The sequence below is a fragment of the Schistocerca piceifrons genome, chromosome 2, assembly GCF_021461385.2.
Source record: "Schistocerca piceifrons isolate TAMUIC-IGC-003096 chromosome 2, iqSchPice1.1, whole genome shotgun sequence".
In the NCBI taxonomy this organism is placed as follows: Eukaryota; Metazoa; Arthropoda; class Insecta; order Orthoptera; family Acrididae; genus Schistocerca; species Schistocerca piceifrons.
In genome coordinates, this window is record NC_060139.1 from 1,032,198,794 (window position 1) to 1,032,214,821 (window position 16,028).

Here is a 16,028-nt window from a genome sequence, read left to right on the forward strand (position 1 = left end):
ACACTGTCAGGGGTGACAGTCTGTCGCCATATGTTATGGCATGGGTTTACATGCACGTCGTCCGCTTCTCCGCCTAACATTGACGAATGTGCAAAAACATGCTAGGCGGCAATGGTGCATGGAATGACGTCACTAGGGACGGAAAGGGGGATCAGATAGTGTTTTCGGACAAGTCCAGGTTCTGTTTGTGTGATAATGATGGCCGGATTTTGGTTCGTGGCAGACAGGGGGAGCTGCATTTGCACAAGACATACAGTGCCATTTTAAGGCTTTATGGTGTGGGGTACTGTTGGTTACAACCACAAATCACAGTTGGTACATATCCAAAGCACTGTGACCAATGTGACGTACGTGAACGACACCCAGTGACTCGTAGGTGTACCCTTTCTGCACAACACCCCAGACGCCATTTTTCAGCAAGGAAATGCACAGCCACTTGTTGCTCTACGTATATGTGTCTTTCTCGTGTCGCAGGATGTTAGCCTATCGCTCTGGCCCAGTTGGTCACCCGACTTGTTGCCAACCGAAAATGTGTGGGATATGGTGAAACGACATGTGCAGCACTGTGACCCAATGCCAACCATCACACATGATCTCTGGAACTAGGTGAACGCACCATGGATGGCTATACCATAGGGCGCCATTCGCCCATTATATGCATTGATGCCATCACATACAGTACAAGTTATCAGGGTGCATAGCCGACCATGTGCCTACTAGGCAACAGGACACATGCTGAACCTGAAATGCTAACTGTTTCTGCAGAACATACTAACGTACATGTCCTGTGAAAATGAACATCCTATCTCTAGACGCTCAAGGCGTTCTGTTTTTTCTGAACATGGGTGTACCATAGCAGCTGATGGGTATGAGTTGCGAACATCTGTGACTTGTCAGTACTGGAAGCAAACAAAAAACATTTCCCCTCGAACATCGTCTAACCCCAAAGAGGCAGCGCTACTTACCCATCTGCCCCTGACGTGAGCAGTCAACTGTTCTTACTGTTAGCTCTCGGACAACTTGGTCAACGTCATCTACAATAAAGCGTACCTTGAAAATTACTTTTTATTTAAGTATTTTTGTTTGTTGCTGAGCAGGAAAACAACGCTCTGTAGAAGCTCTTAACAGTAGTAGACATTTTTCAATTCGGCTGTTAATTGCATATCATTATTAAGTATAGTTAACGACTGCGGACCACACTAAAACTCGATTCGGATCACGTGCAGCCTATCAGCTACAGTTTGATGACCCTTAAATTATCTGATTTACCCATCCACAATTTACCCATTTATGTAGCACAACATTTTAAAAGCTTTTATTCTCTTCATGTCTACACTGTTTATCATCGACGTTTTACATCTGTACAATGCTGTACTCAAGAAAAATACAGTAACGGAAGATTCCTTTACACATTTCTGTTTTTCAGAAACACATGGTTTCCGGACCTATGCAAGGTGTAATGGGTATAACTGCGAATATTCTAACATGTGATACCTTAACATGTGCACACATCAGTGTGATGCTCGCTTTTTTCTGTGTCGAACATTATTCCCACAAATATGTCACAAAATTTACTACCTGATGCTTTCTGCATGGACATACTGCACCATGAATGAACAACGCCTATCAGTATCGACTAACCGTTTTGCATCCACGTGTCCAAGACCTGACCTGCTGTCCAGGGGAAGAAAAGCATTAATGGTTTGCTCTTGCTACATGTGCTTGGAGGTACTAACCAACCGAAAACCATATGAGTTGTAATGGCTATAATTATTGCTCTGAAAATGATGTAAATACTGATGTAATGATGTTCAGTACACTTTCCTCATCCGCCAATAAAAATATCGGCACTTACACACGTTACACTTTGCACCAAACAAAAAATCTTAATAAATGCATTGTCCTGTAATAGCTGCACTCTTCTCTACCTATAATAGTTACACCCTTGTACACGTGGGCTACTGTAATGGGCCTGTCTTGGTTGTGATAAAACATACACTATCCAGTTCACATACAAGTGGTCTAAAAGAGTAATATCCGGGGATGGCTTTTAGAGTATGGAACTCAAATCAGAAGTTAGTTGAAGTTAGTTGAACATAAAAAGCCTACATCAGTATTGTTTCTGAGCAGTCACAATAATTCCACGATCACTGCAAAAGCTATAAAAATGAGAACTTGTTGATTGTGTTCGAATAGCAAGCCATCAGACAGCAATAACACGTGTTCATCACATTCATTGTCAGTCATCCCTTAGATATAAATTAGAATGAGCATTTGCTTTACAATGGCGTCAGAAGTGTAAAGTAACTGTTGTGTACACAGCTCCGCGTACACAACTTTCCCAATAGAGCGCGCCTCGCTAAGCACAACAGCGCAGAGGCAGCGCTCGTCCGTCTCCGCACTGGCGCTGTCTTAGCGACGGACCAAATTCTGCTTCATCCGATCCGCGTATTAATATGTAACGCAGCCAATGAGATTGCTGCAAACGTAGAACCTTTTCTCCTCACGGATCACACTCGCGCAGTGATACATGAACGCTCGAGGTATTATAACGAGTGTACAGACCTCCGATTAGTCAGTCTGCATTAGTCTGAAACTTGACTATAGACTAATTCAGACTAATTCAGTCTGCGCCTAATAAGATTATCAAATTCCTGTACATAGCCATGAAGAGAAATGTATCGACACTTTGTCAAGTATCAGAGATATGTAAGAAAAAGATTAACGTACCAAGACCAAAGGAACTTCAGATTGTCAATTATAAACAGCATCCAGAATCAAGTTACGCTATATCTATGATTTTTATTACTTTAAACAGAACTTGATTAATTTTCACACACATTTATTAAAGTTGGTCACCGTCAATCTGCTACTCTAAGCGTGCAAGTGGCATTTCTATCGTCTGACCTAACGACAGAAGATAAACACGCCACGATAAGACCACGAGACATATTGCTGACACCCACCTACTTCGTTAGGTCGACAAGTCAAATAATCTGATGGTGTGTGTACCGAAGGGCTTACAGTACGCACACCACAGTAACATATTTAATTCTGAGGAATAGGTAGTTCAATCGAGAGACTTTGTCTCACATACATGGTTTTTAAGACATATCTGAATCAACATCATCATCATATTGTACAGTTTCCTTCCACTCTTGGATTACAACTCCTTCCATTTTCTGCAGTCTTCCGACCACCTCTCAGTTCTTACCCTGAACTCGTTTTCTCCTCTCTCCTGCATGCTGTCCTCCGTGCGTTTTAATCACATTATCCCTAGGCTTTCCTCTTCATCTCTTGCTAGGTGTAGTATTTGCCACATGTGTCTTCCCACTACCCCTCAGTTCTTACCCAGGCCTCGTTTCCTCTTCTCTCCGTAATACTTTCTTCAACCAGAAGTGTACCGAGCGAGGTGGCGCAGTGGTTAGCACACTGGACTCGCATTCGGGAGGACGACGGTTCAATCCCGCGTCCGGCCATCCTGATTTAGGTTTTCCTTGATTTCCCTAAATCGCTCCAGGCAAATGCCGGGATGGTTCCTTTGAAAGGGCACGGCCGACTTCCTTTCCCATCCATCCCTAATCCGATGAGACAGATGACCTCGCTGTTTGGTCTCTTTCCCCCAAACAACCAACCAACCAGAAGTCATATTTTCGATATTGGCACCCCTCCCTCCCCATTCGTTCTAAACGGTGAACCTCTCAGGGAGATCAGCATTCGCTTGCTGGGTGTGGACTTGGCAGACCTGGGTTTCCTGAGCTGGGAACTGTTGAGCTCCGCCCGTCCTCTGGAACAGTAAGCTCTGGATATGATTCAGCTATCACCGTGCAGCGTTACGCTGGAACGTTTATATCACAGAAAGTGAGGATCTCGGCTTTGCCGCCCTTATCACGAGGATGTTACACACCACGACAAGAGAAGTCTCAGTCGCAAGGTGTTCTGCACGCTGATGAGACGCATGGACGTTGAGGTGGAACAGACATTAGCGGGCAACCTCTAGTATACATGCCGCATCTCAGTTGTATAAGGCATACACAAGCATGTAGAGCTGTGTCTGCATGAGCCTATATGCTAGAGGAAATCAGTGTGAAGACATAGACGTTTATAGGAAAATTAACGTAGACGGTTGGAATAGTTGTGCACAGTGTATACGCAGCAGTTCGAGATCCAGAATACTGACAAATGCAGTCAAATGGTAACGCATGTGATATCAGTAGTGCGGACATCAACGATTCAGATGGTAGAGGGTAGAACACAGTACAAAGGCAGTCTACTCTGTCCGGTTTTAGTGTAGGAAACAGACACTATTAATGACAGCGCGTGTTGTGAACATAAACCACAATTGTGACAATGCCGCATGGAAAGCTGTTATCATGAGACGAAAGAGCAGAAATTGGCGCATACAAGGAAATGGAACATGGAACGCTCTAATTGTCAAACCGCCAAGAAACTGAACTGCACATATACAGTGATCGATAATTTCGTTGGATTGGGGGCACGGTATAAACAGAACGTAAAATACCAGCAAAGCGAAAATTTATCTGAGCCATCGGAACGGTTCCTTTTGCGCATTACGAGGGCCACAAACCGTTATTTTTCTCAACTTGTTTCTGGCTTAAACTTGTTTGACTTGTTTGTGACTTAAAGTTTTCGGTAGCTGCCAGACGCGAACAACAAATTTTATCAAATGAAAACATGTTCCATTCAAGAGACTGCAGTGACCTATCCTAACATCCAAACATAAACAGGCTGGATTGAAGTTTCCTGAGAAACGTGTGTCAGGGACTTCAGAATGGGATACAGTGATCTTCAGTGATGACAAGAAGTTTAATTTACATAGGCTGGATGGATTTCAGCATTATTGGAATGAACTGAGAACAGATCAGCAGGTGAGAGTGAGCAAAAATTTTGGTGGCAGAAGTGTTATAATTTGGGCGGCCTTCTGCGCTAAAGGTAAATCACTCACTGCCTGATTGAACAGAACAGTGAACTGTTACATGAACAGTTCGATTGTAGACGCAGAACTGATTAGAATGTATGAGTTCATGGGGAATGAAAGTTTAATGTTTCCACAAGATAGTGCAACTGTGCATGTTTATGCTACATCTAAAAGCGGTTTGAAGATAAAGATATTGATGTCTTGCCGTGGCCTGCATGTAGCCTGGATATGCATACTATAGAAAACCGTTGCAGAATACGTGATAGGCGTATTTGTCGCAATTCGAAAGCAATGTGCGGCTGTATGTGAGCTGAAAAGTTCGGTACGAAAAGGGTGCGCGACAAATTCACTATAAGAACTACAAACCCTAACGAAATCGGTGCTGAAAAGGGTTTTAGAGGTAAATAGGAAGAACAGAGGTTCGACAAAGTACTGACACTGCAATAACACAACAAGCAAGTGAGAGTCTTTATACCAGTCTCCACCCAGGAAATGCATACACCTTAGTTTCTTTCATAAAACGAGTAGCAAAATATGTAATTCCGTCATGCCTGTTTATGTCTTATTTTATCTACTACTTTCATAATAAATACGATACAGCATGCTACAGACATTGGCTACTACTTTAGTAGGAACACCCCCTTTATACTGATTTCTACTACTGTATGTCCCTAACTGTTTGTGGGAACATCATGGCAAATCATTATATTACCTTCACTCCTAATGAAATTCCAATTAACGTCTGGGAGTACTCACATCCACTAATCAAAACAAATGAGGGAGGCTTGTGAAAAATAAGATTGTATTTAGCAACGGTGCTGAAGGAGTCATAAATTAGAATGTGTCTGTAGCGCTGAAGAGGAAGAATGGGACGTTTGAAAAAGTGTCCCCTTCCTACGAGTGAATTCATAAACGGTTAGGCAGAGCTTGCTGATACCTTAAAGACGATTAAACGGTTACGAAATACTAACTTGTTGTTTAAGACTAACGGGGTAAAGCAACTGGAACTTCTTAGGAAGTCACAAAAAGTGGGTGACTATGATAAGGTTTAACAACTTTGACTAGTAAGCTAAACGTTGTCGTTCTCAGGTCGAATCTTGCCACTGTTTACATTATGAATAAAATCACCAGCAATGGTGGCTGATGACTTCCAGCGCGAGATGTTACCTTCGTTCTGCTACCGGTTTTGCCAAAGAAGGCAGAGGAGCGGACAGAGGTTCAGAGCACTCTCTTGCCCTTGAAGTGGAAAACTGTCTGCTGATTCTTCCGCCTCTTACAATGATCAATGGCATGAGAATGTAAAAGGCAGTGGAAACTATTGCATTAAGAACGTGTAATGTATACCCACATGGTACGTGAGCTGTAATAGAAAAAGTGTCACGACGATGTCTCCATTGGCAAAAGATTCCGTACTAGTCTTTCACTCAGACAGCCAAGGGGGAAGTCATCATGAGAAAATACTGAAATACCAGCAAAACGATAACGTCGTACAAGTCGAAGCGTGGAATGTCAGAAGTTTGAATGTGGTAGCGACCCTAAAAAATCTGAACGGGAAACGTAAAAATAGTGAGGCTCAGAGAAGTGGAAACTAGACAAGTATTTCTTGTCGAAAGGTGTGGGGCAATATTAACAGCAGCAGAAAATGGTGTAAAGGGAGTAGGAAACACTGTGAATAGAAAGGCAGGGCTGAGACTGAATTACTGTAAACACTTCAGTGATAAGGTTGTTCTCATCAGAATCGACAGGAAACCAAATCGACAACAACGGTTTCGGTATACATGCCGATGTGGCTGGCAGAAGATGAAGACATAGGGGAAGTATGACAGGATACTGAAAGAGTAATGCAATACGTAAAGAGAGATCAAAATTTAAAAGTCATTGGCGACTGGAGTGCACGTGTATGGGACGAAGTAGAAGAAAGGGTTACGGCAAAATATGGACTTTGTAATAGAAATGAGAGGGGAGAGAGATTAATTGAGTTTTGCAATAAATCCCAGGTAGTAATAACAAATACTCTAATCAAGAATTACTGGAGGAGGGGTACAATGAGAAAGGGTCGGGAAATATGGGAAAATTTCAGTTAGATTAATCGAGATCAGGCAGAGAGTCCGAAATCACTTATTGGAATGTAAGGCATACCGAGGTGCCGATACAGGTTCAGATCCCAATTTAGTAGTGATGAAGAGTCGGCTGAAGTTGAAGAGACTAGTCAGGAATAGCCAATGTGCACAGAAGTAGGATATGGAAGTACAAAGAAATGAAGAATACGCTTCAAGTTCTCTGAGGCTTTGACACTGTGATAATGACGAGCTCAGTAGGTAGTTCAGTTGATGAGTAATGACATCTTTAAAAAGAGAAATCACAGAAGTTGAAAAGAAACCCATTCGTAAAAGCAAGGCAACTGCAAGGAAACCATTCGTAATAGAAGAAATACTTCAGCTGATAGAGGAAAGAAGTAAGTACAAAAATCTTCAGGGAAATTCAGGAATACAGATGTGCAAGTCACTTAGGAATGAAATAAATAAGGAGTACAGGGAAGCTAAGGCGAAATGGATCCATGAAAAATGTGAAGAACTCGAAAAAGAAATGACCATCAGAAGGACTGACTCAGTATGTAGAAAAGTGAAAATATCATTCGACAAAATTATAAGCAAGGGCGGTAACAGTTAAATGCAGAGGAAAGAGCGTGTAGGTGAAAAGAGTACATTGAATTTCTCTGAGTGGGAGGACTTGCCTCATGACATGATGGAAGAAGAAACAGTAGTCGACGCAGAAGAGAGAGGTGAGCATCAGAATTTGAAAGAAGTTCGGTCGACTTAAGATCAAGTAAGGTATAAGGAATAAATAATATTCCACTGGAATTCGAGAAATCATAAGCTATTGCGATAGACGGGTAATACACAGTATGTACAAGAACTACCAGGGAATAATAAGTCTGGAAGACCAAGAACGAAGAGCTTATATTAAAGAGGGTGTAAGACAGGGGTGTAGCCTTTCGCCCCTACTGTTTAATCTTTTCGTCATAGAAAAATTTAAAGAAATAAAATAAATAAAAATTAAAGGTTATCAGTGACGGGATTCGCTGATGAACTTACTGTTTTTTGTCAAATGAGTACAGCATATGGACTGAGAGTAAATCGAAGAAAGACGAAATTAATAAGAAGTAGCAGAAATGAGAACAGTGAGAAGGTTAGCATCAGAATTGGAGATCATAGACAGAGTTCAGGAATTCAGGTACCGGGGCAGAGGGCTGGACGAAGAAAGGGCATTCCTGGCATAGGGAAGTATACTAGGATGAAATAGACCTTCATCTGAGGAAGAAATTTCTGAGAACATACTTTAGGAGTGTAGCAGTATATGGGAGTGAAACATGGACTGCTGGAATACTGTAACAAAAGACAACAGAAGCATTTGAGATGTGCTGGTACAGTAGAACGTTGAAAATTAGGTGGACTGATAAGGTAAGGAACCAGGAGGTTCTCCACAGAATCGGCGAGCACAGAAACGTGTGGAAAACACTGACAAGAAGAAGGGACCGGATGATAGGATATCTCTTAAGACATCAGGGATTAACTTCCATGGTACTAAAGGGAGCTACAGAGATTAAAAGCTACACAGGAAGACAGAGATTGGAATATATCCAACAAATAGTTGATGATGACTCAAAAAGAAATGACGTAATTTTTAGATGCATAACTGTCCCATTTCAAGCAAGGCTGTGATCACATACCACGATGTTATAGACATCTCAGAACTCAAACAAAAATGATCATTACAGAGGATAGTAGAAGTGGAACAAAGGAACCAAAGGAATAATACAGAGATAAGAAATAATAGAAAGATGAGACCACTGCCACTTTCGTTGTGACCTCAGTTCTCTGAGACGACCTGAATACACCATGGCAGGGCTCCTCCGACTTACAGCTAGCTCTGATATATGTACCCAGCCCCATGAGGTGTTTCAAATGCCGGTGATCTGACCACACAGTGCTGAGTTGGGGAGGTGAAGCAGCTTGCGGAAAATGTGAAAAGGCAGCAAACGACTGACACTGACTGATCATCTCCAGCAATATGCATTAACAGCGGTGGGAGTCACCCTGTCTGAAGCTGAGATGGGCAGATTTTCGCTCAGAAACGAAAAATGCGCGAAATGAAGGTGATGGAGTACATCCCTTCCCTGAAGGCAAAAAAGAATATAAAGCAAAGAAACCTCCACTCTTGCTCTTCTTTAATTACTTCATGTATGTATGTGCCAAAGTAGACATCACCACTGTTACATGTAAATGTTCTGAACTGCCTCACACATTGTATGTTACACCAAAATTATAACATAGAGCCCCATACATTGCCATTTTACAGCAAAATTGTAGCAAATTGCTCTATACATACTGATGTTACAGCAAAACTGTAAGAAATTGTCCCATATGTCACAATGTTACAGAAAATTGTAACAAATTATATGATATATAACTATGTTACAGCATAATTGTAACAAAATGGCCTCCTACACCATTGTTTTACAGCAAAATTGTAACAAAGTACCTGACACATCGCTATGTTCCAGCAAAATTGTAACAAATTACCTTGTACAGACCAGTGTTAACAAATTTGTAATAGATTGCTCCTTACAGTGAGGATGGTAGAATGCACTACTGGGTCAATGATGGTCATTATAACCCTGGCAATAGGACTACATTTCACTGGATGCTTAGTGGATACAATTCTGGTGGCAATGATGGTCCGTTGATGTAGTGACTGTCATTAGCCCAGATGCAATTGTGACAATTATTGTCAGCTGATATGGGGAATCACAGCACTTCAGATACTATTGGCTACAACAGTGAAGTTCAGTTGACATAGTTACAACAGTTACCCCACCGAATGTGACTACCATTATCACAAATGGATTGTGATGTGTACCATAACCAGACAATGGGTGTCAGCTCAGTCAAACAAAATCTATACATCACTTGAGACCTTGGTGACTAAGCATATATACACGTCTTAGAACATAATCCCTCTTACAAAATCATGATGTCATTCCCAGATACACCTACTACATTTAGAACGCATCGCAACTTTTGTGAGAGTGTGCTAGCTAATTATATTGCCATTGGAATTATTATCAAATTCGTAACGATAATACAGAAAAAACTACTAAGTCCTTGTGGAGAGGGTGTTCCTCCCATTCACTTATTTTTTAACTATATGATTATGTTAATATGTACTAGATTTTATAGGGTAGGAGCCGATAAACACACACACACACACACCATAGCTTCTGAACTCCTTTTTTTTTACAAAGTATTACATGTTGCAATATATATGATTCATAGTGTAAGAAGATGCACATTACTTAGTTCATAAACAAAAAGAAATCGCTATCACATATTGCAGGACACATGAATAAGCTTAAGTATGATTGCAGTTCCAGACCCACATTTGGTACGGTGAGTTCACGTGTATAAGAATGAATTAATGCACTGCATTTTTCAATATAATCTCTTGTGTGTTCAGATGAAGGTTGTATAGTTTCATGTGTAAGTTTCGTCCATTTGGTCCATAAAGTTCCAAAAAAAACTAGACATGTATGGCTGCCTGCTTAGTCTTTCGTCTGTATATCTTTTTATAGGATAGCAAGTATACATTACATTCTTAAATGTTCATTGTTGCAGAAGTTTGGGCTCCGTTTCACTGAAGTTTTTCACCATATGAAAAAAATTGCTAGTGGAAATTTTATATTGTTATAATTCCTCTGAGGAGGGTTGTGTGTTTCTGCTAAATATTGGGACTGAATTATCATGTAATGGCTCCCATTTACTGGCAAACAATATCACCACACCAACTGACCATCCTTGCCCCAATCAATAGTATCTAGTGTAATAGTTGCAACGATTTCAATTGACGATAATTGAACCACCCTACATAATTGAGGTTTATGATGAACACCATTATCAACTGAAAATAACTGCCCCACCCACTAGTATGCCAGTCACCACATCAGCTGGTCAACATTGCCCCAAAAATGAATTATGGTTAGTGTTAGTCACCATATCAACTGACCATTGCTGATCCCACAATGGTATCCACCATACTATTGGAGTAATGCCTGTCACTATTATTGTGGCAATGGTGTCCATCATTTCACCAGTTTTATCCAGTATATGTTTGTGATGATTGGTGTAAATGTTAAAAATTAGTGTATCCAACGTTGATGTATGGGATATAACATTTTGTAGGGCTATTTGTTACAATTTATTTTGATGTTTATCTGTAACCAAATATGAAATAGGAAAATTGCTACAATTTTGCTGTAACATGGTGATGCATAGGGCAATTTGTAACACAGTGATGTACAAGGACAAACTGTCTCGTAGTTTACACTGTGCAATAGCACTAATTGTCACTATCAGCAGAAGCTGACAAATGGCTCTTAGTTAAGATACAGAATAATGCCATAGCATGGGGATCACCACAATGTTTATTAAATTTGATAAACATTTTAACTAAACAAAGACATATTTTTTACTAACAACATACACGAATTACACATGGGAATGACATTGTTATCATTTGTACAAACAGAAAATTATTCTAACCGTAAGTACACATTAAGCCACATGTTAGATTATTAGAAGTTTAATATGTGTTTTGTAATGTTACAAAACAATTCTGTATGTATTTTGATAGATAAGACTGTCAAGGTTTTTTTTTTTTTTTTTTTTTGAGCAAGAACGAATTTTCGTTCATGATTATAAATCTGTAAATACCCTTGCATATTAAGATAAGCAACCAACATTTGTTTTGTACTCGAAATCTTCACATATTATAATAAATTATTTTTTGGGCAAAGATAATGCTTTTTAGATATCGACTTTTCCTCTCTGTATGTGAAGCTTCCTCCATAATTCCCTCTGGTCATGTTATGACTACAATCTGTATTTTGTGTATCATGAAGCTATACTTGCACACTACAAGAATATAAAGTTGAAGTGATGTAACGAATTAAGCACTTTGTCAAAATGCATCATTTTTAGTACAGTTTCTTGTGATAAAGTGTTGGGAAACGTGACGTCAGCGTACTGAACACCAGTAGACCATAACTCCAGATATGTCCAAGTGAAAAAGTCATGGAAAACCTGAATTAACTAGTCAACAATATTGGTTATATTTTCTAGCGTAGAGCATGATGCATTCTTTGCTATCCCCTTAAAACAGTGCTTGGTGGAGTGAAGCATTATTGAAAAACACCTATAAATGTTTATCTCCAGTAATATAGCATCACATGTACCTCAGATTAAATGCTAACACTCTTTAAAGTGATTGCCAAAATATTCATGAAAAACGTAAACATTCTGTTGCTAGTTTATTTTCACATACATTGTAGAAGTGGTATTACTGGACGTTACATCATTTACATATTGTAGATGTGGAAATAACATTATGAAAAATAACAGGTGTGTACATACCTGATGTGTCTAATTGCATATCTAAAAGGAAGGTATGCAAAAATGTTGTTCACCAGATGTAATGTGTCTGTGTGTGTGTGTCTGTATATATTTGTGGCTATATACTTTTAATAAATTATACAGACAGTCTGGATATAGATATATTTAACTTATGGGCTCCATTATGTGTTACACCAAGTGTCATACATACATACATAGATCCAACAAACTCTTTGACAAGTGCTGCTTAATTTGCCAAGTTACACTAGTGTTAACTATATCTTTGTATTTTTTCATAATTAATCGATTGATTTTAAACATGATGCTGTATTCATTTTGGGTGAGTGTGTTTCAACAAGGTGAAGGTGGAGGTTCAACAGCTATGTTGTGATTACCTGCTTCCTTTTAATGGTCAGTAGGACACTGTGATGTCATTGGCTGTTTCGTTCCATTTGCCACAGTTTTTCCAAGATAAAAGATGTGACTTCTTTGGTTGTAACATCATAGAAACGGATCATAGCTTGTGACATAATGGATATGGTAAATGACCTGTACATATGGCTGCAGGTTTGTAAAAAAAGTGCTGCAGAAATCCCATGTACATCCTACTTAGATCTATTGTTGGTTTTCTGGGTGTATCACAGTTTCACCAGAGCTCTGATTTGCTAGCGCTCTTCAAGGATCCTTTGAGCTGCCATAGCAATTATAAGTCACGGACACCAACTGCACACAACTGGAATGAGAAGTTGGATTCCTGCACTTTTTATCACATATGGCTTCCAAAGTCCATCATGAATAAAAAAAATACAGCGTCTAACAACAAGTATTGGCTTATATATTTGCTTGTTGATCGATATCTCGAAATATCGATAGGAGGCAGTAAATCTTCTGTTTTCATTCATGAGACAAATTGCGAACCAGTGGGAGAATAATACTTCTCATAAGGGTAGATTACTGCATACTTGGAGCCATAATTTATATACCACTGCAATATTATTTACAGAAATAATGACGCAAACAAAGTAGTATCGAGTAGGAGCATTGATTTTTCATTTAATTTTGTGTTCAATAGAATGTGTTACACATGTGAGTCCTGTTAGTGATACGTTAGAGAAAAATTGTACAAACACCAGAATCCAGTTCCAAGAGTCCAAGTACATGAAAAACACTCAGTCTGAACGTTGCGGAAACACGAAAGGAAACTAGGGAGAAATAAAGGGAATTAAAGATCAGACAGAAGTAATTCACGTTTACCGTTGGAACTGTAATTCGGTTGGAGAGGGTAATGGGAGATGAGTTAAACTGAATGGATAGTGACCTCAAAAAATTATAAGGCAAAAAGAAATGAAAGTAAAACATGGGTAATTGAGTGTATTCGAATTACATAAAACGATGCAGAGGGAGTTAGGTGATGAAACAAGATACTAAAACCAGTGGACAAGTTTTGGTCTCTGTGCATCCAAATAGTTGATGACGGCAATGGAAAAAAAAGCTCTTTTCAAAAAGAGACATATGATGACATAAAGACATAATTTTGGTGACAGGAGGCTTTTTATGAAAGTATTAGTTTGGAATGTAACCATGTGTGTACGAGAAATGTGGGGAACAAACGGATAAACGATGATGGTTAGTAGATGGTGTTAGTAATCAGGCAATACTATGTCGAGTTTTGGAGACAAGAGGTTACTGGAATTACTTGACCAGAAGAAGGGATAGATTTATAGGAAGCATCGTGAAGTATCAAGGAATAAGTATTTTAGTATTTGAGCAAAGCGTAGGGAAATCAAGATTTTAGAGGAATCAAAGGACTGAATAGCAGGTTCAAATGGATGTCCAATTTAGATTTAGCACTTATCCTGCTGTGAAACTACTTATATAATGTAGAGTAACATGGAGAACTGCATTAACCATTCTTCAAAGTGATGGCTACAACAACACTTGATATACAAAAGTGGAATATCAGGCCTATGACTCTTTATTTGAGAAAAGTATTAGTTGTCTGTACAGGCAGGTCGAGGGTAAGGTTTCAGAGTGCAGCTTTTCTCCTCATAAGGCAGTCAGCTACTATGTCCAAGTTCTGCAACTATCTGTTCTATTTTCCAGCATCGTAGGACACATACCGCCGTTCATAGCCGCAGGAGCGATGTACGGTGCCAGCAAGCATGCAGTGAAAGTCTTGCTGGAAGGGTTGAGGAAGGACCTCACGGCCAGGGGTAGCAAGATACGAGTAGGGGTAAGTCACCTAATATAGTCACAACAATGCAGCAGATGGGTACAGACCATGCTATTGCACTGAGTGAACCTGCATAACGCCAGGGCAGCCTGAATTGTCATTGTAACATTCCTTCCACTTGCTGTGACGAATCTGAACTGGTTGTACAGCTTAACATGTACACACTAGTTTGTAAGACAGAGAGGTGAACTGGGGCCCAAAGGATATGGTGGGAACAGTTATTCATTCTTTTCCTTAATTTTTTTTCCCCGAATAATACAGTGAATCCAGGAATGATGCATCTAATAAAAAAATAGAAAGTAAATCAATAATGTAATTTCTTTAAGACAGATATTGCCAAAAATCTGATGAGCAACGCCACTGCAAGAGGAAACACTCTCAATATGAATCCCAGAAATTGAGGAGGAAGAACGTGATGAAGGAAAGAGCAAAAGGAAGAGACAAGCAATTCAGCCACTGCTACCATATTTTAAGAATTTAAAATGTCCTCTTCATATTTCAAAAAGGGGCAACCAGGAAAAAGCAATATATTAGAGTGGAGAGGACGGTATTTTCAAATGTGGTAGTCTGAGATGTTCTGATTATAACACGTTCTCTTGCCTTACTTCAGAAAATAATTCTTTGACATGGTGTCATATTTACGAAATATTACTATTCTGTAATTTGTCTTATTTGTAATGTAACTATTGATAGTTTTCTCATTTTTCTATGTTTGTCAACATTTTCATCTCTATAAATATTAGTAAACAACAGTGAGACAAAATTTAACTATTTTACACATTACAGCCTAGAAGGATTTGCATTCCATTAGTAAATTAAACTGAAATATTATTTATTATTTACCCATATCTTTAACAAACACATTTTGATAGATAATCTACAAACATGTGTAACAAAAACAAGCAAAAAATTAATGTGTGTATTATCACGAGTGGTGCCAACCACAACATTAAAGACTTTTAGAGTAAACGAGTAAACTCACTTCATAAATTTGGTTTCAGTTCTCTATCATGAAATGAAATAAACAATTGGCCAACTATTAGGAAAAACAAACTCTGATGACAGTTTCAGTAGGAGTCAACTAAACTGTAATTTAATATTATAATTTGCTGATTTTTGGTGAGCACATTTGTGTACAAAGACTCGAATAACTTTATATAACAATAGTGCCGAAAGTTACAAAACAAGCAGATGATAAAATCACAACATTGCATCATTTAAAAGAATTTGTCAAGTGAAAGTAGCTTTAAGTAACAGCTTTGGTATAATGTGAATAGATTTTGTATTTCGAGATAACTGTCATCAAGGAGTGTGACTGTGGTGTAAAACAAATATTTTAAATTTCATTCAAACAGTCGTGGGGCCACAATCACTCAAACAACGAAATTTTTAAAAGTGTACATAACTA

General features: G+C 39.2%; 1 protein-coding gene across 1 annotated transcript in view; it reads left to right on the plus strand.

Annotated features, from left to right (window-relative positions):
• The window catches only part of LOC124776099 (farnesol dehydrogenase-like), a 54,968-nt gene that overhangs the window by 18,937 nt on the left and 20,003 nt on the right, over window positions 1–16,028 (plus strand). The window contains exon 4 of the mRNA XM_047250940.1: window positions 14,491–14,620. Within this exon, the coding sequence (XP_047106896.1) occupies window positions 14,491–14,620 (130 nt within the window). The remainder of the gene's footprint in view (window positions 1–14,490; window positions 14,621–16,028) is intronic.